The sequence below is a fragment of the Echiichthys vipera genome (assembly GCF_963691815.1).
Source record: "Echiichthys vipera genome assembly, chromosome: 16".
NCBI lineage: Eukaryota > Metazoa > Chordata > Actinopteri > Perciformes > Trachinidae > Echiichthys > Echiichthys vipera.
Window position 1 is genome coordinate 8,457,622 of NC_139841.1, and position 22,059 is coordinate 8,479,680.

General features: G+C 41.4%; 1 protein-coding gene across 1 annotated transcript in view; it reads left to right on the forward strand.

Moving 5' to 3' along the window:
• Nucleotides 1-1,423: 1,423 nt before the first annotated feature.
• Nucleotides 1,424-22,059, forward strand: part of ehmt1b (euchromatic histone-lysine N-methyltransferase 1b) — a 33,793-nt gene continuing 13,157 nt past the window's right edge. Inside the window, exons 1-8 of the mRNA XM_083930003.1 lie at nucleotides 1,424-1,468; nucleotides 14,348-14,438; nucleotides 14,533-15,056; nucleotides 16,288-16,582; nucleotides 16,709-16,857; nucleotides 17,725-17,880; nucleotides 19,108-19,179; nucleotides 19,277-19,379. Coding sequence (XP_083786129.1) covers nucleotides 1,448-1,468; nucleotides 14,348-14,438; nucleotides 14,533-15,056; nucleotides 16,288-16,582; nucleotides 16,709-16,857; nucleotides 17,725-17,880; nucleotides 19,108-19,179; nucleotides 19,277-19,379 — 1,411 coding nt within the window. The 5' untranslated portion in view covers nucleotides 1,424-1,447. The remainder of the gene's footprint in view (nucleotides 1,469-14,347; nucleotides 14,439-14,532; nucleotides 15,057-16,287; nucleotides 16,583-16,708; nucleotides 16,858-17,724; nucleotides 17,881-19,107; nucleotides 19,180-19,276; nucleotides 19,380-22,059) is intronic.

The following is a 22,059-nucleotide window of genomic DNA, read 5'->3' on the forward strand; positions in this document are numbered from 1 at the left end:
AAGTAAAAAAACAGATTAGTTTCATTTCAGTCGTAAAGAACTAAACAAAGAGAGGAAATTAAACATAAGGCAAAAACTCTAGTGAAAAGAGGAATCCAAGCACCTGGAGAGTATAATGGCTACTGAGTGAAGACTTTGAAAAAGAGGACACCTGCCTGTGTAACACAGACACAAGATCTGACCAAATGTAATAGAAAAGAGTGCAGAGGGGTGCTTCATAGAGCAGGATTACCAGTTAAACCAGGTTTACCTCAGTAGGTCAGGCCATTTATATAAAGCAGATTTCATGTCAGGCTAGTTGTTAGCCACACATCAGGCTTAATGGGTTTATTGTCTATATTAATTGTTGTATATTGTTTGCCCCAAATATTGTATCCTTTTGTGTCAATAAAATAACCAACTAACTAATAGTTGATAAAAATATAGAACTCAGACCTTTATCACTGTACTTCATATTACGGAAGCTGGTGTCAGTAATCAACTGAAATCATATACTGTCATTATTACCATAATTATTGTTCACTTTCATATCACACAATTAATCATATATATATATATATATATATATTAAAAGTGGTAACATAATGTGGAAACAGCAGCCTAAAAGTAAGATACTCATTTTACAGAATGACCCAATTCAGAATAATGGTTTTATATTAGTGGGCTGTAATTATTGATGCACTGATGTGTACATAACTGTTGCAGGTGGTAAATATGGGACTCATTTTTTATTACTTCATTGTATAGCTTGTGAATCCCCACCTGGGGGTCAATAAAGTATTATAAACTATAGGCTATCTTAACAATAACACACTCCAAACGTAATCTAATAAAACAGTCTCATGTTCAATATTTGTTGAAATAGTTTAGAGAGGTGTTGACTCAGCTGTAGATCATTTTGAAGGATGGATGGAGGACACACACACACACGCACACACACACACACACGCACACACACACACACACACACACACACATATATATATATATATATATATATATATATATATATATAGTGATAATGATATTAATGAACTACATTAGAAGCTAAAGAAAAGAAAGTGTGTTTGCAGGAAAACACAGTAAGCATATAGTTATAGCATAAGTGTTACCAATGACATTAATATTATTCTGCTCTAATTAGGATTCATCCATTGTGCGTACATGTGTATAGGCTAATGGATTATATCTTAACATGACCAAAAGATAATTCTAGCTTTTACATGCCTATATCTTTATCAATAGCTTTTAATGCTTTGACTGAAATACTGTTCTGCTGTTATCACACAGTCCACTTCTCGGTGATCTTAATATCTACGGGTTATTATTATAAATATTATTATTAACACTATTATTGACCATAATATTTCCAGGTGAGATATTTCAGCGTCTGCAAATCAATTTATGTGACGTAAGCGCGGGTGGGCGGAGTTTACGTCCAGGCACCATGGCTTCGGTAGGACCCGAGGTGAGTGTGAGAGCATTTCTACGCCAAGCTTGCTTTACTTTCACAAGGTTTTCCGGGCTATGGACATTTTCCCCGTCCCGGCAGCCAGAAATCCGCTCATTAGCGGGCGAATTTTCGGTGTCGAGGTGCTGTTTTGTCGTAAATTGCTCGCTGCCAGCCCGCAGTCTCTTGCTTTTGTGCTGGACCGGAGGGCAACTGAATGTGCAGGAAGATGCTGCGCCCCGGAACATGAATGATCTTTCCGGGCGCGCTGTGGGCTCTTCTCTGGGGTTTAGTTATACATGGTCCGGACTCACGTCACTGTCCTGCTTGTGTCCAGTTTTAGCGGTTCAAAATAAACGGAAGAAAGATATGCATGCGTTTTTATCCGAGATTACTCATGGCTTTAGCTGTACTGTCAGTCACCGGCTCCTTCACTGCTGGCTGTTTGTACACTGCTGTTTAGCTAGCTGCTAGCAACCGTGCTAGTTAGCAGGCAGTGTAGTCTTTCTCAAATCCCCACAGAAACTGTTTCTAGAGGTTAACATCATCTTTAAAAGAGAGGAGCTAGTGCCTGTGTAATATGGAACAGTACTCATAAATCCTCGTTGCATAGTGTTATCTTTACTTTTGCTGTGCAGCCTGCTAGCTCCGTGATAACTGATGCAGTCAAATTAAGTCAGTGCTGCCACTGTAAACATATGGCGCCAGCTCTCAAACCGGCTTTGATGCTCTCTGCATGATTGTTTTTTCACATTAAAAGTGTATTAGGAATTATTCTCCCGGGTGCAGGCATGTCTTTGTTAGCTATCTGCAGGTATGGTCGGGGCTTTCAGTCGGTATGAATCCGTGTAGGACTGGCTCTAACAAGTTGCATTGTTGTTGTGTTCAGGTTTCGTCAGTAAAGATGGACTGATGGAACTGGCCGCTTATTTTAAATTGCACAGAAGTGTGCTAATATATCAGTCCTTCAGTCTTTGTTTCCTTTTCTTTTTTCTTTTGGATGATGGGATCCAGTGTTGTTCGGCAGAGGTCGCTCGAGCAGCGTTGAGCTCATATCTGCTCATCAGTGCTGGGAGGATTTTGAGGTGTAGTAAAGAGAGGTGTGGGACACTGAGCTCTGCACTCATGAGTTTTGCTTGTGTGATATGTTGATGGATTTGAATTGACACATAGATACAGTGGTTGGCCTTAAAGGGTCAGTTCATCCAAATAACAACAAACCCACTCCACATGCCTCTAGTAATATCTAGCCATGTAGTTTGGTTTTATCTTTTCATATTTTTAGATATCTGTATCTGTCCTTATAAAAATGTTGACAATAAAGTGGCAGGATGACTAGTCCTGTTGAATCAATTGGTCAATGATGAGATCAGTTGATGGACTGAAAAGTCCTCGCTCATAATGTTAATAAGTGATAATAATGCGTTATCCGTCTATCTATATGTATCTCTGGCAGATACTCATAGGCAAATACTACTTTTTTATATTTTGTGCAGAATGTTGTGACAAAGCCTGCTGTTTATTTCAATATCAGTCATTACAAAAGTTGAAATGTGTGCTGTTGATTTCCCAAAGATGCTTTATTCAAAAGATACCACATTTCAGGCAGCGCCAGTGTAACCCAACACTTCCTTTCTCTTAAGTAGGTGCTGCCTCATTTGAAAGTGTAGTGACTGTCATGTTTGCGGATGGATGAAAAGTTATATGTGCAGTATTTATTTCAATTTTCTTTTGATAATATTAGATATAAGATACACAGCTAACAGCCATGTTTAGTATTACGTAACATTTTTATCTGTGGCGTTCACATACATTAGTTGTCTGTTGACAGGTCTTGTGGGACTTGCTGAGACAGAAACGAACAAAGTAAATGTTCTCCTGATCTGTCCCCTGAAAAATGCTATTTTAATGTCATAATGGATCAGGAGATACAGTATGTGTCTTTAGTGTTTATGGTATTAAGGAAAAGGTTCACATTCACTTCTCCTATTGGTTTCAATACACTCAGCACCTGCCGCCAGTCTACTAAATTTGTGGTACCACACATAACATCTGTAATACAGGAAATTACTATCAATTGTACTGTCTCACTTCTAATCTATAGTCTCTTATTTCACTGCTTGAAATTTCAAAGCAAGTGGAAAATGTGTTTCTTCCTGTGTGACAGCCCGACTTTGAACAGACTGCATATTTGCATTGTCCAGACAGAAATTGGCTTTCCAGAGGCTGATAAGCAGCACAAACTGCAATTTTGTTCACAGAAAATTTACAGTATCATCCAATTTTTAACAACACCCCACCATGCAGATGAAACAATTTACCATACCAGTGATTGTCATATTTAACTAAAAAGGTATACATTTCAGCTTAAGGTAAGGTACTATTAATTGCAGAGCTCCTGTATAACGTACCACTACATAGTACAGGTGTTGAGCTCCTGGTCACTCAGTGTCATTCAGTATTCAGTGCGTGTGTTCAAAGAGGAAACGGCAGGAGAAGAGGCTTGGTCAAATGTTAAGCAGTGCTATGGGCTCCTGTAGGTGAACTATCTCTACATTGGTGAAATAGAGAAGTTTTTGCCTTGTGACGGATACCATCTACCCAGTTTATGTCTTGTTTTCTCAGGTGTCCTGGCACAGGACTGTATGTAACAATTCACACAAATAATTTCTGATATTTTACAACAAAAGGCAATACGGTATAATTAGAGCAATTCCTACCTTTCTGGCCGTTTTTCACATTTCTTTTGTAATCTTGAAATGCTCCTTAAAAGCATATGGCAAACTCAAATGCAAAAGAAATCCAGCAGATGTTGAAAATCCAAAATACTAAATTTTACATATATTTATGATAAAAGTCTTGTTCAGTTTTATTCCGTCAATCTCCCCCGAGTTCGCTACTAGGGGGTTCCACCTTGACAGGCATTCCAGTGCACTTTGCCTAGTTGGAGGTCCGAAACTTTGGACTTCCCATGGCACTGGAACGCAGCATTTTTTCTCTCAATGCATGTGTCAGAGTGGGGGGGGGGCGTCAGAGGCCAGGCATTGGGGAAGAGGGTGGGACTTTGGAGGGAAGCGCTGTGAGATGCATGAAAGGCTTTAAAGGCATACATTTTTAAGGATTCTGTTATTTTTGAAAATGAATATCCAAATCACAAATTCATTGTAAACTGAATAAAACAAAAATGTATTTCTATAGAAAAAATGCCTACTTTAGCTTTAATCATTACAGGTTGGGGGAAATTCAGTTCTGTTCATTTATTTTAAAATTGGAATTCTGAGTGCATGTTAGTTCATGTGTATCCCTCAGCATGGTGTCTGTATTTGACAAACTGGAAATGAGAACAGGTTTTTGAAACTGTTGCCACCTTCCATTGCATTTATGTTCTGCTGGCTGGTCACCAGTGACTCACCACAGTTATTCACTGCCCACTGGCCGGGGTCGAAAACAACTTTGGTACAAGAAAGTTTTATAAATCTATGAAAAATCACAAAGCGCTTACACCTAATTGCCAAGGAGTCTGTTATTTGGGGTTATTTTGACAAAATAAATCTGATCTGAATAAGAAATGGGCTAACGCAAACATTATGTAAGTCTGAATGACTGAGATGAAATGAAGTGTTAAATTCAGGCCGATTTTCAAACAATTGCACTGCACTAGTATTGGAAAGTTTCAAACAATATTGTCCAGCCCCAATAAACAGTGTTCTTGTGACGATTCTGGTATCAAAACATAATTACCTGTCAAAATGATTAAGTCTTAAAAGGACAACTTGGCAACAAAGGTACTTTATTAGCCTGGCATCACCAGACTAATTGCAAATACTTGTTAGTCTGGGCCCTCTCAGTTCAATTTTGATTTCCAAGGGGCATATCAATAATGTAGAGCAAAATGCTTCTGGACGCAATTGGATAGATCTACAATCAATCAGAGCCATGAAATGTGACTGAATCACTTTTACACATTGCCTTCTACTTATAGGGCCTATAAATATACCCTCACGGGACGGATCTGCAGAGCTGGTCTGCAGGCCACATGGTAGAGTCAAAATTAGCCAAGTAGCCAAATTCCTACTGTCCTACTGTCTATACCGTTTATACTGTACACTCCTAGTCTACAGCCGTGCCAGGGGCTCTGTGAGGCCGTGTTTATAATGGTGCTTTGTGCTAAATGCTAATCAAGGTGCTGACAATGTTAACATGCTACTGTGTAGAGAGCTTAGGGTTGTTCGATACTGTACATTATGGAGCAGAGTCATCAAAACAGAAAAGAAGACAAAAATAATCAATGAAATTACACAAAATGGTATTCTTCTTGTGATTGTTTCAAGTAGTATTCACACAAGAAATGAACAGCTCCAGAGTCACTGTCTGGATAAAACCGGACATCTGGTGGGTCTCTCAGGCATTCTGCTCCCCTTTTTGCTGTCTACTGTGCAAAGGTACTGTTGCTGCATCCGGAACTTGCCGCTGCCCAAGACGATTGTGATTGGTTAAAGAAATGCATACAAGACAAATAATTTTTCCCCCTGTCCCCGAATTATAAGTGGTGTAGCCTGAAGGTCTGGCAATGCGAGACTAGACTTCACTTGATAGCAGTCCCAGACCACCCCTTTGAGATGGACAAGAGAGTTGGCGTGCAGACAGACAAAGTTATTACTATTCATCCTGAGAGGCGCATGAATGTCTGCACTGGTGATGTCGCAATACCAGAAATTTAGTGCAGGCCACGCCCTCTCAAATGTACTCTCACTCGGCGTGTCTCCAAAGGCCCCAGAGGGATTTACGAGACTCCGGTGACGTATCGCTCTAAATGGGCTTCGATTGTTGGGTTATCAGTGATATAATGCAGTGGCGCTGCAGCACCTCTTTCTCCAATTGAGAAAAACAGAATAGTTGCAGTTTGAATAATCTCATTGAGGTGGCCTGTATGATTCACAACGTCAACTCATGTATAAGTAGTAAGAAAGAAAACACTCCACCTTAAAAATTGCAGTCGCCAGTATGCCGCAGGTCGGAAGCCAACCCGGCCGCTGCAGCACTCGGTTTAACAAGCCCGTGCAAAGAAGGGCGTGCACAGATAATTTTACGCGCTCCATCATTAAATAGCACTACACTAGTGTTAAATATTCTTTAGAAATACATGTTTATTGGTCTTTGTAAGGGTGTACTTGCGCTATTATGCCATTATTAATATATCAGTTGAAAATGTTCTCAAAACGACAATATTATCGAGTCTTGCAATAATTTCTGGGATGATTTATCGCCCAGCAAAAATTGTTATCATGACAGGCCTAGCTTAGAGTTATGTGCAATCAGCAACCATGCTGTGACTGAAGGCCACCGTAGCTTTTACTACACGCTTGGAAAGGGAAGGGAAGGGTGAGGGGAGGGGTGTTCGGTTGGTTGTAATTTCTAACTCACCACTAGATGATGCTAAATCCTACACACTGCTCCTTTAAACTAAACTTAGATCTTTTTCTGTGGTCAGAAGCCCGAAGCAAATGAAACCAACACACACGTTTATCAACAACTAACAGTAGCCTAACGAACTCCAAGTCTTCCCGTTATGAAAATGTCCACGTTGTTGGGGAGAAGTAAACTCCAAGTCTTGCTCACAATGAAGCCAGCTTTGGAAAAGATGTGCTCCGATGGTGTGGACATACTGTAGAAAGGATGGAGTGCACATGCTCAGCTGCTCTGGCAAGTTTTGGATATTGTTTCTCCTTTTTTTGCCACCATGCAAATGGACCAATCTTTGTTCAATTTTCCCAAGTATGTCTTGCATATTTGGCTTTGAGACAACTGCGGGTAGGCTACAAGCAAACTAATGTGGACTGCTGCTGAGTGTGCCCAGCCACTTCCTGTGTATGTCCTTTCAAATTAAAATCCTACATTGTCGAAGTGCGTGTGCCTTCGATTTCTGGAACCAGCTCCTCGCCTCACCATCCGAGAGAAGTTGTGTGACCTACATGACCGGGTTACTGTGCAAGGCCAAGACGACATGGAGGAAAGCAGTGATGTTCGGGGCCGCAATGTCGCAAGCACGGAGGCACTGGACACCCTCTTCGGGGAGGACTAGTTTGAAATTATGGATGTCAATGAGCTAGAGGCTTGTTTAAGTGAGCCATGCATTCAACACTGGAGTGGTGGTAGGCACCGGTACAAAAAACTGAGCCTTCTGGCAAAGCAGCACCTGCTGATACCTGTGACCCCTGTGCCAGCAGAGCGCCTATTCGCCACAGCAGGATGGATCATTAACAGAAAACGCAAATTTTGCCTGAGAGAAACAATGTTTTGAAGTTGTGGTTGTGAAAAAATAAATCTTTAAAGGGTAACTGTGACCGTCTTGATTGAGAATAAGCATTAGGTGTTGGGTAGGCTGTATTGCTGTGAATCATTATTGATGAGGAGGAAGTGTTGCGTTCTAAAATTAGATTTGGTAAAATAAGTATTTGATTGGCCCTTGAAGAATTGATGCGATCCCTTGATCTTGGAATTAACTACTCATGCCCATCCCTAGTTCTGATTTGTTTTGAAAAGGCACAGTTCCTAATAAAGTTATTGCTTTTTTTTTTTTACGAACAAGTGACCAATGAAATCTGGTCGAACCAATGACCTTTCTGGTTGAGTAATGTTTTGGCGACTCTAAGGGGGCAGCCCTAGATCTCTGTGGGCCTGGATTTTAAGTGTTTTAAGTTGTTACGATCGCTGTTCTACAGAATAATAAGGAGCAGCTGTTGCAGTCAATTCTGACATGGTCATTATTCAAAATCAACATGCATTACAATACATATTGTACCCTGGCCTATGTATCGTGATATGCATGATATGTATTGTGATGTTGTAGACAATACTCAGCCCTAGCGCTAACATTAGCGAATGTCAGCTATTGTAGCTGTTTGCCCCTGCTTGGTTTGTTTTGGGCGTTACTGTGGTCAAGCTGTGCACGGAGATGACGGGCTATTCACTGTTTTTCCTTGCAGGCATTCTTCTTTTTCCTTGAGCAATTAACACGGACTAGAACACTTGCAGGCGTATATGCTGCCCCTGTCAGGTCTGGAAGAATTACCTCGCCAGTACCTGTGATACCGTAGAAAAACAATTTTGGTGCAGCCCACGTTACAGGGAATCGTTTTCAGAATTTTGGCATCAACTTGGTACCGTATCATCGGTTCTTGTCACATAGTCTGTACCACATTTCAAGTCATCAATCCAACAGTTGTTGAGACACCCTTGCTGGTGGTGAATTGCCATAGTCACTAGGATTCGACCCGTGGGGACTTTGAATATCTCCACTTGTTAAGATATTTAGCTCCAAATCTAAAATGTTAACCTCATCGTAGCGTAAGAGGAAAAGTCAGGAGATAACCAATATCAGTAGGCTTCATCATCACATGAAGGTCTTAAGCAAAATTTCATGGCAGTAAGTCAGAAATGTTTAGTGTGGACCAACAAACAGACCGACATTGCCATTCCTAGTGCCATGCAGGCAAAAGAAAAAAAAAGAATAAAGTGCTGTTGGCATGGCTACAGGCAAGGCCTTGTAATAGTCATCTGCTGTGCTTTAACATTTTGACCCTGCTGCCATGAAGTAAGATGTCTGCTCTCTCTCTGTTATGCAAGTTTAGTTCTGTTCAATCATTGTACAAACTTTGAGTCCTGATAGAGGCTCAAATGGGCACAAACATTGTTGCTGTGGTTGAAATTAGTTTTACATTCGAATGTTGCAGGCCCTGGCTTTACCTGTGTACAGGAAGAGGCTTTGTCTTGCGAGTCAGCGCTCAGCAATGAGTTGTTGTTCTTTGCTTATGGGTGGCCTCCTTTGTGTCTTGTGAGTGTTGCATAGCTTAGGCATTCTCTCTCTTTTGTATATAGTATGTGATAGTGATATCTCAGGATCTTTAGGGTATTTTATTGCAAATGTAAGAGGGAATAACTTATTTTACTTCTTCTTTGTGCATTGATCCCTGATAGTTAATAAACCTGAGCCTGTGTACCAGGGAAACGTTGTTTTTCATTGTTTAGTTGTGAAACAGGAGAAGCCACCAACATCTCTACATCTGCATTCCTATGTGTCTGAAAGGTTCCCTGAGGAGAATCACTTTGCAAATGGACAAGCTACAATTTTTATAGTATAAATGTGAGGGTTTGCTAGAATATACATGATCCCCAGCCTTTATTTTACATTAATATACATTCTGTTTGTTGAGTTCTGAAGTTCATCTGTTCTGGTCCTTATGTGATTGTTTTCTTCGTAGCAGCTCGGTCTCTTACTTCTTTTTTGTGACTTTTGTTGGGTTTTTCTGCCTTTACTGTCCCAAGGCTCAGTAGAGACAAAAGACTCTTCTGTTGAGAGTCAGATGTGGCCTGATGTCCATTATTGAAAATGTTTGGATAATAATCAGGCTTCTAACTGACATCCTGTTTGCTTCTGGGGATTTCGCTCCTTTACCTGAACCATTGTTTCCCTCCCTCTTCTGCCCGTACCCCCCCCCCCCCCCCCCCCCCCCCACACACACACACACACACACACACACAAGGCAACAATACAAAAAGAAAGGAAAGAAAGAAAATTTCTCTGGCTCCAAGAACACCAACTTATATTAATATTGGCACATGTGAGAGAAAAACAGTAAATGCTTTGCAGGGTCTTTAAATGTATTTCTCCAGTCTTATTGGATATGCCGTGTTAGTATGGCGAGTTCGCTCCAGTGGATATCGTCAGTCAATGAGGTCTTTTAGTTTAGAGAAATGGAGTGATGTTACAGTTTGAACTGACTGAGCATGCTCTGTGGAGACCCTCTGAAGAGGAGGACCGACAGAGGGAGCCACCAGGTCACATGACCGGCGAGGTGAATGTGTATGCGGGGAAAGAAAGGAAAGGAGGAACAATCCGTTCGACACGTTCTCGCTCTCTCCCTCTCTCTGTACTCCCCCCTTCCCTTTCTCTCTCGCTCTTTCACTCTCTCTCTCCCTCCCACACACACACACACACACACACACTCTCTCTCCCTCTCTCTCTCTCTCCCTCTCTCTGTCGCCTTCTTCTTCTCAATGGAGGCCATGAGGAGAAAGCAGGTATGATGCTTCCTGGAGGCACACGAGGGAAAAGACATGTTAGCGTTATACTCTTCACCCTTGGTTGGCTTTGAATAGTCTGAGGAGATGCCTAGTCTTGCTTCTCAGCTCTTTTTAGCCATTTTCTATAAAAGTTACAATCAGTTGGTTTGAGCTCTTGCTGTCTTCTCGTTGAGATCTCAGTTTGTAAGATGCACCTCTCGAGACAGTTGCTGCTAATTTCTCAGCAACTGATCATTCTTGATTTCTGAAATCAAGGACTTAGTCTCGAGGAGCAGTTGTTCTTTTTTTGTATCAGTGCTGCTGGATCAAAGAGAGATTTAAGTGTGGCTTGCTGGATCATGTTATTGGAGAGAGCTCCTCATGGATTAGAAGAACAGCTGTATTACAGCATGGAAAATAGGATGTAACTTGATATATGTAAATCAACGTCTGACCTCCTGAAGATCTGTAAACTACCCTGATAGATTTCTGGAATCTTTGATCCAACATCCTTTTGTCATACCATTTCTTTTATCCCTCCTCTTTTCCTTATCCCTCATGGTCCGTAGATAATGAAGTCCCAGGGGACTGGATGTGCAGCTCAAGCTATTTGATTAGAAATGTACTGGAACGTAAGACTGCAGTGAGTCTGCATATCAACCTGAAGGATGCTTGTAAGACTGCAGTGTGAGCTTTTGTGTTTACTGGATTTGACCTTCTAAGCAGCTTTCTGTCTGAGGGCCAGAACTGGCATGTCTTGATCAGTCTTTTGGCACAATTAAGCACTGGACGGCTAAATTATAGGCTTATTCGTGGACTTGTTTGTGATGCAAGTATTTTGTGATGTCTTTTTCCTTTATTTAGTGGACAGAGGAGAGCTGACAGGAAATGAGAGGGGAGAGGAAGGATGATGTCAGATGCAGACTGGGATCATTGCGATTGCTTCCATCAGCTTACTAGACCACTTGGTAGCCCCATATGTGTGATTTTTGTGTTGAGAATGTGAAAAATCAAGAATGTTTTTCCAAAGTTTCTTTAGAACAGTGGTCCCCAATTTTGAAAATTGAAGGGGCTGCGAGATAGGGCTGGGCGATATGACCCGGATCTCATATCACAATATAGATAGTTTCATATCGTGTCTGGTGTGTGTAGACTGGTCTATCTGTGTGTGTGTGTGTTACAGTTGTTTTCTGGTGATTTAATGACTAGAGAAACTCGTCTATGGCCCCACGTAATAATGCATGGAGTGACTCCTTTCAGATTCAGGCTTCGGCTCACTTCATCTTCACACACCCGTCATCCTGTAAAGTGGATAAAACTGCAAGATAAAAATATAGAGCAAAATATGAAATGACGTCTATCCTCAGACGACACATTTCTGCTGTATAAATTAAGTATTTTTCTCCAGTCTTTGCTTTCTCTTTTTGAAAATGCTGTATGTGAAACGAACCAATCTGAGAAGGGGAAAATCACTCTTGGGTCAGTCAGCTCACAGCCATAGATGAGGGTTCACAAGTGGATCGCTGCTTCATTTTAAGGGTTGGCAGTTGTGTATGTGTTGCAAAAACACCTTGTGTGTGTCAGTGGCAGTCTACCAGCTGATTGTGTAATGCGTCTTTTTGTTTTGTTGTCAGGCCTCCTGCTGTAGATGTTAAGATCGTATCACTGTGAACATACAGGCCTTTTCGCATACAGGGTTCAATATGTTTTTGGGTCAGACAATGATTGGTGCATTATTCTATTTTATAGCATTAAGAATATTAAAATCTTGATAGAGCTTATTTTTAATAACTACTAAGCGCAAAAAGTCGAATCTAGAATTTACACTCTGAGCCACTGAAGCCTTATTTTTGCAGCCATGGCTGAAGCTTTAGTCTATTCTAACATCTTTCAATTTTGTAATGTGCTTCTTAAGGTTCCTGATCAGCATTTACAGCCTTGGCTTGACATTTGGAGCGTCTTTCAGCAGCCCCCATATCCCCTTCCACAAGCCTCCAGACTCATACTTTCCCCATCTAGTGGAAAACTGCTGCAATGGCCGCGTTGTGTCAGTAAACAATCTGGTTGCGAAATGGCGGAGATCTGCAGACAGGCTTCTCTGCCTCCCTTCCCCCCTTCTCCTTTCTGTCTCTAGTGTGTATGTTCCACTTTCCACCACTAGGGGGAGAGATGAGGCTGGTGGGTTTTTTTTTGTTACTGGCTCTCCTCAATCCATGGAAAAAAGGAACTAAAGGATCCGTCGTCTCTTAACCCAGAGGATTGTCCCAGACTAGATGTTCTTTGGGAAAGACCCTCAGATCTTGTGCTCACAGCTCGTCTCTTAGCCTGACCTTGTTGCTGACTGACAAGGTGCATGTTCGTGTTCGGCTCAGGGACTCAGGAGCACATGTTTGAGAATGATTTGGCAAAGCTGTCATGATGGCTCATTTCGTTGGGGTTTCAGTTGTATGCAGGTTTCAGGACTCTGTCTGGCTGTTAAGTCAAATCCGAGGGTTTGGCTGTCAGAGCCCTTTGATGGGAGAATTGAACTGCTTGAATCAGTTTGTTAAAATGAAGCTTTCAGTGGTTTCTTTCTCTGGGGGTCTTGTGATTGGCCTAGATTGGAGAGAAAATGTTTCCTCTGCCTTTTTGAGACAATCAGATTCAGAACCTGCATGTACTACTGCATTTATGGCCCACGCCCCAATCAGCACTTGTCTGTACATCTGCCTTTATTCTGCTTGGTATGAGCCTCAAAGTCGAGGAGATTGTAAACCCATTCAGACCTAGGAGTGCTGCTCTTTTGAGGACAAACTGACCTAAGACCTCTTTCCTTTGACATTTGATCTAAAAAGTTGCCTAAGTGTGAAGACAAAGGGGGGATCACAAGGAGAAAAAGCAAAAGTGTGGATTCATGCCGTTTTTCTCTTGGGCCTCTTTTGTTTCTGTTGAGCCCATTTGTCTCAGAGTGAGCATGAGGTTGACTTTCTGCTCAGGAGGAAGAGAGAGTTTTACATTTCCTGGTGTTGCTTCTTCAACTGCTTCCTCCTTTGAGATGTAAAGACGCAGTGTGGGTGGCTGAGATTTCTTTTGAAGCTTCGGCTGTGCATCTACTGCTCTACTGGTTGGCTGGAGCATAGAAATGGAAAAGACAGACAATGACGGTGCATGGGGGGTTGCCCTTCATTCTCTTGGCTCACTCTGTACTCTTTGATTCTGACAAAGACATTACTGACAAGAGTCTTTTTCACAGCATACAGTGAATCAATGGATGGAACATGGTTTAATTCAGATACTCATGCTTGGATCAGAACTTGAATTCATTGGTTTGTCTGTCAAGAGGAAATGACTGAATAGCAGTTTTGATAATCTGGCAAAAATGACAAACCTTCGGCTGCTTTTCTCAGTTTTATAACAGTTAGTTTGTCAACTATTGCTTCAACTAGTCCATTGATCATTTAGTTTAAAATGTTGTTTTGGAAGATCACCACTGTAAAACCTCCAAATTCTCATTTTACATTTAATATAAAATCAAGGATATCTTGATATATGGTTCGTAATTGATTCTGAAATTTGATGCTGAGTACCTTTCCTTTGATTGAGTAACCAATTAATTAATTCAAGTAAATAGTTTCTGTGCCGATATCACAAATTTATTGTCTTTGGGTCTCAGACTTAACATTTTAAAGAGGCTACCCTGGACTTTGGGAACTTGTGATATGATTAATTTAACAATTTTCAGACCAACCGATTGATTGAGAGAGATATTGATTGGCAATGAAGATAAAATAATTGTGAGTTGGATCTCTATATTCGATTTTTCTTGACATACTGTATGTGTCCCTTTTTCATCAGCCCACTGGTCTAGCTAAGGGCAGCGTGGATAAAGGCGCATCCACAAAGAAAGAGGAACCTGAAGCAGCCAGCAACGGAAAGGAGAATCCAGGTATTAGTCAAATTAAACTGGAAAGCACCTAATTTATGAAAATGACCTGTTTACAATGTAATTTGCATTGTTCCTATGTTTTTTTCTTCCATAGATGGAGAACTTGAGATAGCAGCCAGACTGTCCTCTTCCCCTCCACCAGAGACAATGCTGAACGGCACCGAATGTGACGACACGAGGCACAAGAGCCCGACACACGGCTCTGCAACAGCCAACAACAAGACTTTACTGTTGATAAATGAAAACGGCATGTCAGACATGGAGCCACCGCACGGTTCTGTTACTGGAAGCAATGGATTCATTCTCACTAAGCAGCCGCAGGAAGGCGGCTCTGCAGTGACGCCAGGTTCGGGAGTTTCCCCTCACAGGACTAACTGGTTGCCTTCGGGCTCACCAACAGGGGGACACACGGCCAAATCTCCCCCGGCCTCGGTATCTGGGTGTGCGCAGAGTTCAGGTGCGTTAAGAACTGACCCCAGTACAGGGACTACGTCGGGACAGGAGACACCGGACACTAAAAATGGCACAGCCTCGTCTCCTGCCCCGTCTCCAGCACCCGTCACAATACACAGAGCGCGCAAGACCATGTCCAGACCTGCTGTCAGCCCAGCACAGAAGGTAAACCATCAGAGTGTGGTGCATCATCAGCTGGGCCGTTTTCTCATTGCTTTCTATAAGGGTGATATAGTTGGAATCATTATCACAAAATGAATAAGAATATTTTTCCATTATCAGTATACACTAAATGACAAAAGTATATAGACATCCAAACAAAGTATGAAAACCCACAAGCATTACACACAAATAGCTGCAAAAGTTATTGGATTAATCAATGCGTTTTCAGCTATTAAATTAATCTTCAACTAATCTGATAATAGATCAATCGGTTTGAAAAATTATTTAAGCAATAATTTCAGCTACATAAATGTGAATATTATCTGGTTCCTTTACTCCTCTATGACGGTAAACTAAATATCTTTGAGTTGTGGACAAAACCAGACACTTGAGGACGTCCTCTTGGGCTCTGGAAACGCTGATCGACATTTTCACCATTTTCTGACATTTTATTGACTAAACAATTAATGTAGAAAATAATGGGCGGATTATTCCACAATGAAAATAATTGTTAGTTGCAGCCGTTGAACATTTCCTTCCAAACCATGGGCATTAACCTGCTGCTGTAACAGCAGCTGCAGGGATTTGCTCCCGTTCAGCCTCGGTCAGCGGTGCAGGTCATCCCGAAGGTGTTGGATGAGGTTGAGGTCAGGACTCAGTTTGGTTTTTCCACACAAACCTGGGAAAACCATTTCTGTATAGACCCGTCTCTGTGCACGGGGACGCCGTCATGTTGAATTAAGAAGGTTTTTTCCTCAGACTGTTGCTACAAAGCCCAAACTATGAAAAACTCAAATCAAAAGTACACAATGTGTCCATGTTAACTGATAAGATTAACGTGTGCGCAAAATAAAACACATAAAACAATGATTGCATAATGCAGTAAACTGTTCCATTACATCAGAAAAAAAATCAAACTTCAAAATGTTTTATGCTTGAAACAACAATATGTTGATAAATGACAATACAACAGAGGCTAATAGACAATTATTGCACAAGGACCTTGTTTACTACTGCACAGTAGTCAGTGTCTTGCTGCAGCACATGCAATCATGTGGACATAATCCCTGTGAAAATTAAATGAATCTGTTCTCTTTTTAAAGGAAACAAAACAGGGTATTTTGTGGTATCAGTCGTGAAAAAAAATCAGCCTACCTAGCAAAGGTAGGCTTAAAGTATCATGTGTAAAACCGTCATTATGCTTGCCAATGCTTTTGGTTCTTGTCTCCCACAGCTTCTCAACAGGGAATTAAGAGAAGCAAAGAGTGCTAAAATGGAGAAAATGGAGACTTGTGTTGCACCTGATGCTCAGAAATCCTTGCAGCAGTCCTCCGCGCAGAACCATCTACCTCAGAGTCGACCGGATACGCCAGCTTCAGCACAAACTGCTTCATCAGCTTCACCAGCACCTCCTGCAGCTCCCACAACACCTCCTGCTCTTCCCACTCCTGCAGCTCCTGAGGCTCCTCCAGCTCCTCCATCTCCTACAACCCCTGCAGCTCCTCCAGCTCCAGCCAAGCTCCATCTAGGTCAGACAGACTGCAGTTACGCGTGACAGAAACTGACCTAGCTTAAACTCAACTCACAACTCCAACTGACATTATCTCTATTGACAGTTTTGCTGTAAGTGTGTGTGTTGTTGTCCTGTGCTCTAGGTCCTTACTCAGGAGGGTTGGCATCCCGGAAGAAGAAGAGAAGGATGGGAATGTACAGTCTGGTTCCCAAGAAGAAAACCAAAGTGCTTAAGCAGAGAACCATGCTGGAAATGTTTAAGGAAATACAACAGTCTGCCAAGAGCCCACAGGTCTGTGCTCTTCATATCGAACTAAAATGGAGGGATTCTCTGTCTGCCCGTTATTCGATTTTCTTGACCGATGTTCATCTGATCACCTTCACACTTGGTGGGTTGTATTGCTGAGGACCCAACAAAGTGCAGTGAGGAGTGCGAGCTCTTGAGATCTATGGGAAATATTTATTAGTGGTGCATTGTGTGTATTGAGAGGGGGCCCATACTAACGATGCTGAACATCATGCTGGTTACAGCTCGCTCCCCGTCTCTCACTATAGTACATTGAAGACCAGATGAAGAAGGAGAGATGGGAGACGGTACATGGGAGCAAACTCAATCAAATAACTGTCTGTTAGAAAATTATGCGTATACTTTAGCAGTGATGGGGGACGCTGCTACCTAATGCCAGATGTTTTTACTCATGATCCAAGAAAGCGCAGTGACGAGTGTGAAGTTCTTTAGAAAGCTGCAAGCAGCAATACCGGAGGCCGAGCATCAGCCCGTTTCCAATAAACACCTTTTCACTAGTTCCTTAAAAAAAAAACACAGTTGTGATGTCACTTGGCTGACATCTTATTTTGGAGCTAACAACAGATTAAAAACACTTAATTTGTCAAGTTAAAAAGTTCTTTCTTGCACATGTGTTTTCAAACACATTTTTTTAAGTGCATTCTACTCACACTTTGTGAACTTTACTTGAATGTCAGCAAAAGGTATAATTTAAGGGGCTAACCATTGTTTGAACTTTTTCTATAGTGATGCTGGTGCCTGAGATTCGAGATCTGACAAGGTGTAATCCAAAACATGGAAGAAATCAACTTATTCTTTTAAAGCAGATTTTGAGATTGGTGTGATCTTCCCTACTCCTCTCTTGTCTCTCAGACTAAAGAGGTAGCAAACATAAATGGGGAGAAGGTTGAAAATGCATCTGAGGAGGAAGAGTCCGAGGATGTTGAGTCTGAGGAAGAGGAGCGACAGCAGCCAGCAGAGGAAGCTGTCAGTGATGTTCAGGAAGCAACAACTGAACACACCTCTCAGGTTGGATCATAAAACTGTTTTTCCCCCTTTCCATGTTATCCTTTTAAGCAAAGTGCTGAACTTAAGGGCCTGTTTATGGCAGTATTGTAGAAATGTTATATAAAATGATTTTATTGTGTGCAGAAAGTAGAAGGAAGTTTTTATGCGTTTGATAAGTAAGCAATTGTGTTTGGTGGACCTTTGGGAAATCAATAAATCCGTCAATATTAGCTGTTGCAAGAACACTCACCGGCTTCCATCGCGAAAAAAAGAACTTAGCGTCTCATGGGATGGCCACAAACTCTCCAACCATCACCAGTTTGTTGTTGTTACTCGACTGGACACTCGCAAGGACCATCTTCAAAGCCAAGATTAACACTCATAATAACATCCTGCGCAAACTCGTCAACTCTAACTTGGGCGCAGATCTATCAACAGTGCAACTGCAATTGCAGCTGTGCACAGCAGAGTATGTCTGCTCAAGCCGGTCACGTCACACCAACTGGTCGACACAGTCTTATACTGTATGACACCTTAAGGCAGTGCGTCTGTGCCCTAGCTGGTCATTCTCCTTGAAAAAAGCATCATTAAAAAATTACTAATCGACCAAAGAAATCTTAGTAGATTAGGATGCCCTAGAAAAAAAGGATGGGACCCGAGCCGTAGAATCACTTGACCGGAATACCACCCACGGAATGTCTTGCCAGTGGTCATGACCTTGGTTGGGGAACCTGGAAGTCTCTAGTTTGGCTCATTCGATCCAGCATCAGATGTAAGGCTTTGTCCTTCCCTTATCTCCACATCCTATTGTGCAAGAGCAATGCTGGCTTAGCTCTGCCCAAGACCATTGGGATTCATTTAAAGAAATAAAAACAAGCCTCAAATCTCAGAATGATAAGCTGTGTAGCCAGACCATACTCGAAACTAGGAAGTCTCCAAATAGACTGCGTATGGAGCAGGGGAGATGCAAAGTGCTGATGAAAGCCTGGAACGATAGTACAGAAGACACATGCAGCTGTGGATCAGTGCAGACCATGTCCCACCTTCTGGAAATTGAAAGCATTCAGTCAAAGACAGTTACTTGCTGTCTGTGGGAAAGAAATTCCCCAGTTGAGCCAAAAAAGTTACACCTGAGACAGAATATAGGAGAAAACGGTGGAGGTTCCATCCAAGTAAGAGCAAAGCCAGTTTCAGCATGTCATGTGTTAAACGTTAGTGAGGAACTTTGTTTTTGTGTTTGCGGTGGAGATGGGAGATTCGCAGGAATCTGAAGAGTCTGGAGAAGAAGAGGGAGAGGAGGAGGGCACAGAGTCCGACTTGGTAAGATCCACCGTCGTTACTCAACCTAAGTACTTCATCTCACATAACCTCTTACTACAGAAGAGTTTCTGAAATAATCTCTTTCCATCTGCCTCAGAGCACGGAGTCCAGTCTGAAGAAGAAGTTGAAAAAGAAAATCAAGAGAGACAGCGCGTGGCTCAGGCCGTCCAGGAAACGGAAGAGGAGGATAAAGGCCAAAGGTGATCGCCGTGTCTCACCTGTACAGTCACGAATCACCTGTGCTCCTCATGGGAGGAAACTGACACTTCAATTCATCCCCATCAGTGAAACTCACACTCCAGACTATGTTCATATTTATGGATCACATATAATATTTCCAGAATCTAAATCCTTTCTATACCTTTAAATCTACTGACATCCCAGAGGGACCAGATATCAGCTTTTATTGACTTAAAACGTGCAAAAAACTATTTTCAATGGTAATATTTATTATAAGCCTGGCATCACCAAACTCATTCACAACTGCATATATGGATCTTTTCAGTTCATTTTTGATTCAAAGGGATTGCCTCTAGAAGCAACTAATCGTGACCTACAACCAGTCACAACAATGAAAAGACGAAGTGCTGAAGTACACTTGCAAGTCAGGGCTTGGTCCCTTTTTGAAGCAGGAATAAAATAGCTGCCTGGTCAATAACTTTGTCAAATGCAGCTAAGCAGTACACTAAAATGTTTCTGAAAACATTTTCTGTTAGCAATAGGCAATACAGTAGCAGGATATTGAGTCATACCTGATCAACGCTGCCTAGTTTGACGGGCCTGGTAAGTTGAACTGACCTGCAGACTGGAAAGTGACGCTGTCAGTCATTGTCTTAAAACTGCTCCACACAAGATAAACAACTGTGATTGGTCTTTACAATCTGAAGCAGCTGGAAATCTATCTGAATAGGAGAGGCGACAGACATACGATGCCTATAGAAAGTCATGGTATTCTTTTGAAATAGTCACTCTTTTTTTTGTTTTACAGCCTGAAATGATAATACATAAAAAAAATATTTTTCCATCGTGATTTACACATTATACCTTACAACATTCAAGTGACTGTTTTTTCAAAATGTCTGAAGATTAATAAAAAAATGAAAAACTCGAATAGCAGTGTTGGAAAAGTGATAAGTCCCTTTAGTATAACCATTTTAAACATTCTCAGGTTTAACCAGTCACCTTCCAGATCACACACCAAGTTAATTGGTTCCACCTGAAATCACCTGTGGTGTTTTCTTCTTGACTTTAGAATAAAGTCAATACTCTGAGTGCCGTTCAGAGTATTGTCCAGAAGTGGACAATACTCTGCCTAGATTGGGCCGCCCCTCCAAACTGGATGACCAAGCCAGGAAAAGATTGATCAGGGAAGCTACCAAGACGCCCATGGTGACCTTGAAGGAGTTACAAGTTTAAATGGCAGAGGCTGGTCGATCTGTGCATGTGACAACAATTTCACAAGATCTACATGCATGGCAGGGTGGTGAGAAAGTAGCCTCTTCTGAAAAAATGTCACACTGAGTCTCGTTTACAGTATGCCAAAAACATACTGAAGATTCTGATGCCATGTGTTAAAGGTTATACAGTCAGATGATATCAAAATTAAACTTTTTGTGCTGAACTCCAAGTTCTATGTTTGGCAGAAACCAAACACAGCACACCACCCAAAACACACCATACCAACAGTGAAGCATGGTGGTGGCAGCATTATGTTGTGGGCTTGTTTCTCTTCAGCAGGGACTGGGCAGTTGGTCAGGACTGAAGGGAAAATGGATGCGGCCAAGTCCACCCAAATTCTTGAGGAAAACCTGCAGCCCTCTGTTACACATGAAAATGGGCAGGTGGTTCACCCTCCAGCATGACAACGACCCAAAACACACCTCCGTAAAAACAACACAGTGGCTAAAGGACAGGAAGGTGAATGTCCTAGAGTGACCCAGTCAGAGCCCTGACCTGAATCCCACAGAACATCTGTGGATGGACTTGAAGAGTGCAGTCCATCACCACTCACCACAGAATCTGACTGGGGAAATATTTCCCAGTCTAGGTGCACAAAGCTGTAGAGACAGATCCAAACAGACTGATGGCTGTAATTAAAGCAAAAGGTGACTCCACAAAGTATGAAATCTGGGGACTCATCACTTTCCCATTCCTGCTATTCTAGTTTTTCTTTTTTTTTATTAATAAAAAAAAAATTCACTTGAATGTTGTAAGGTAAAATTTGTAAATAACACTGGCAAAATAGATATATTTTTATGTATTATCATTTCAGGCAGCAAAACAAAAAAAGTGACTATTTCAAAAAGGTATCCTGACTTTCTAATGGAACTGTATCTGCCAGAGCAAATAGAAGATCTAGATTGAGCATCGTTAACCCTGCTGACACAAGGATTCTTTGTCACACCCTATCTTTATATTTACAGTATATAGTATGCACATTTTATGTACAGTCTACATTTTAAGTATCCTGGTACTTCAATGATAAAAAAAAAAAAAAAACATTTCATGGAAATGTCTTTGCATTAAAAATTATCCCCATGGATGTCAATAAGTCAATGTTAGGATTTTTAAGACAATAAAAATGATAAAAAAATAAATTAAGCACTGTTCAGTCAGGGCAACACATATCCCTTTACTGTTGGTTGGTTGAAATAAGCCAAGTCTTTATTGAGTCGGTTGTTGCAGCAACACAAGGACAGAAATAAATAGATTAACAGGAAAATTCAAAAGTAAATAACAAAAGGTATAGAATACTAATGTAGGAATAGAACTAAAGATATAAACGATACAAGAGCACTTGTGGCTTTGTTGTTCAAGACTGTATTTTACTGTTTTCTTTCTTTTTGCGACTTGCTTGAATGTGATGGTAAACGATGGCAT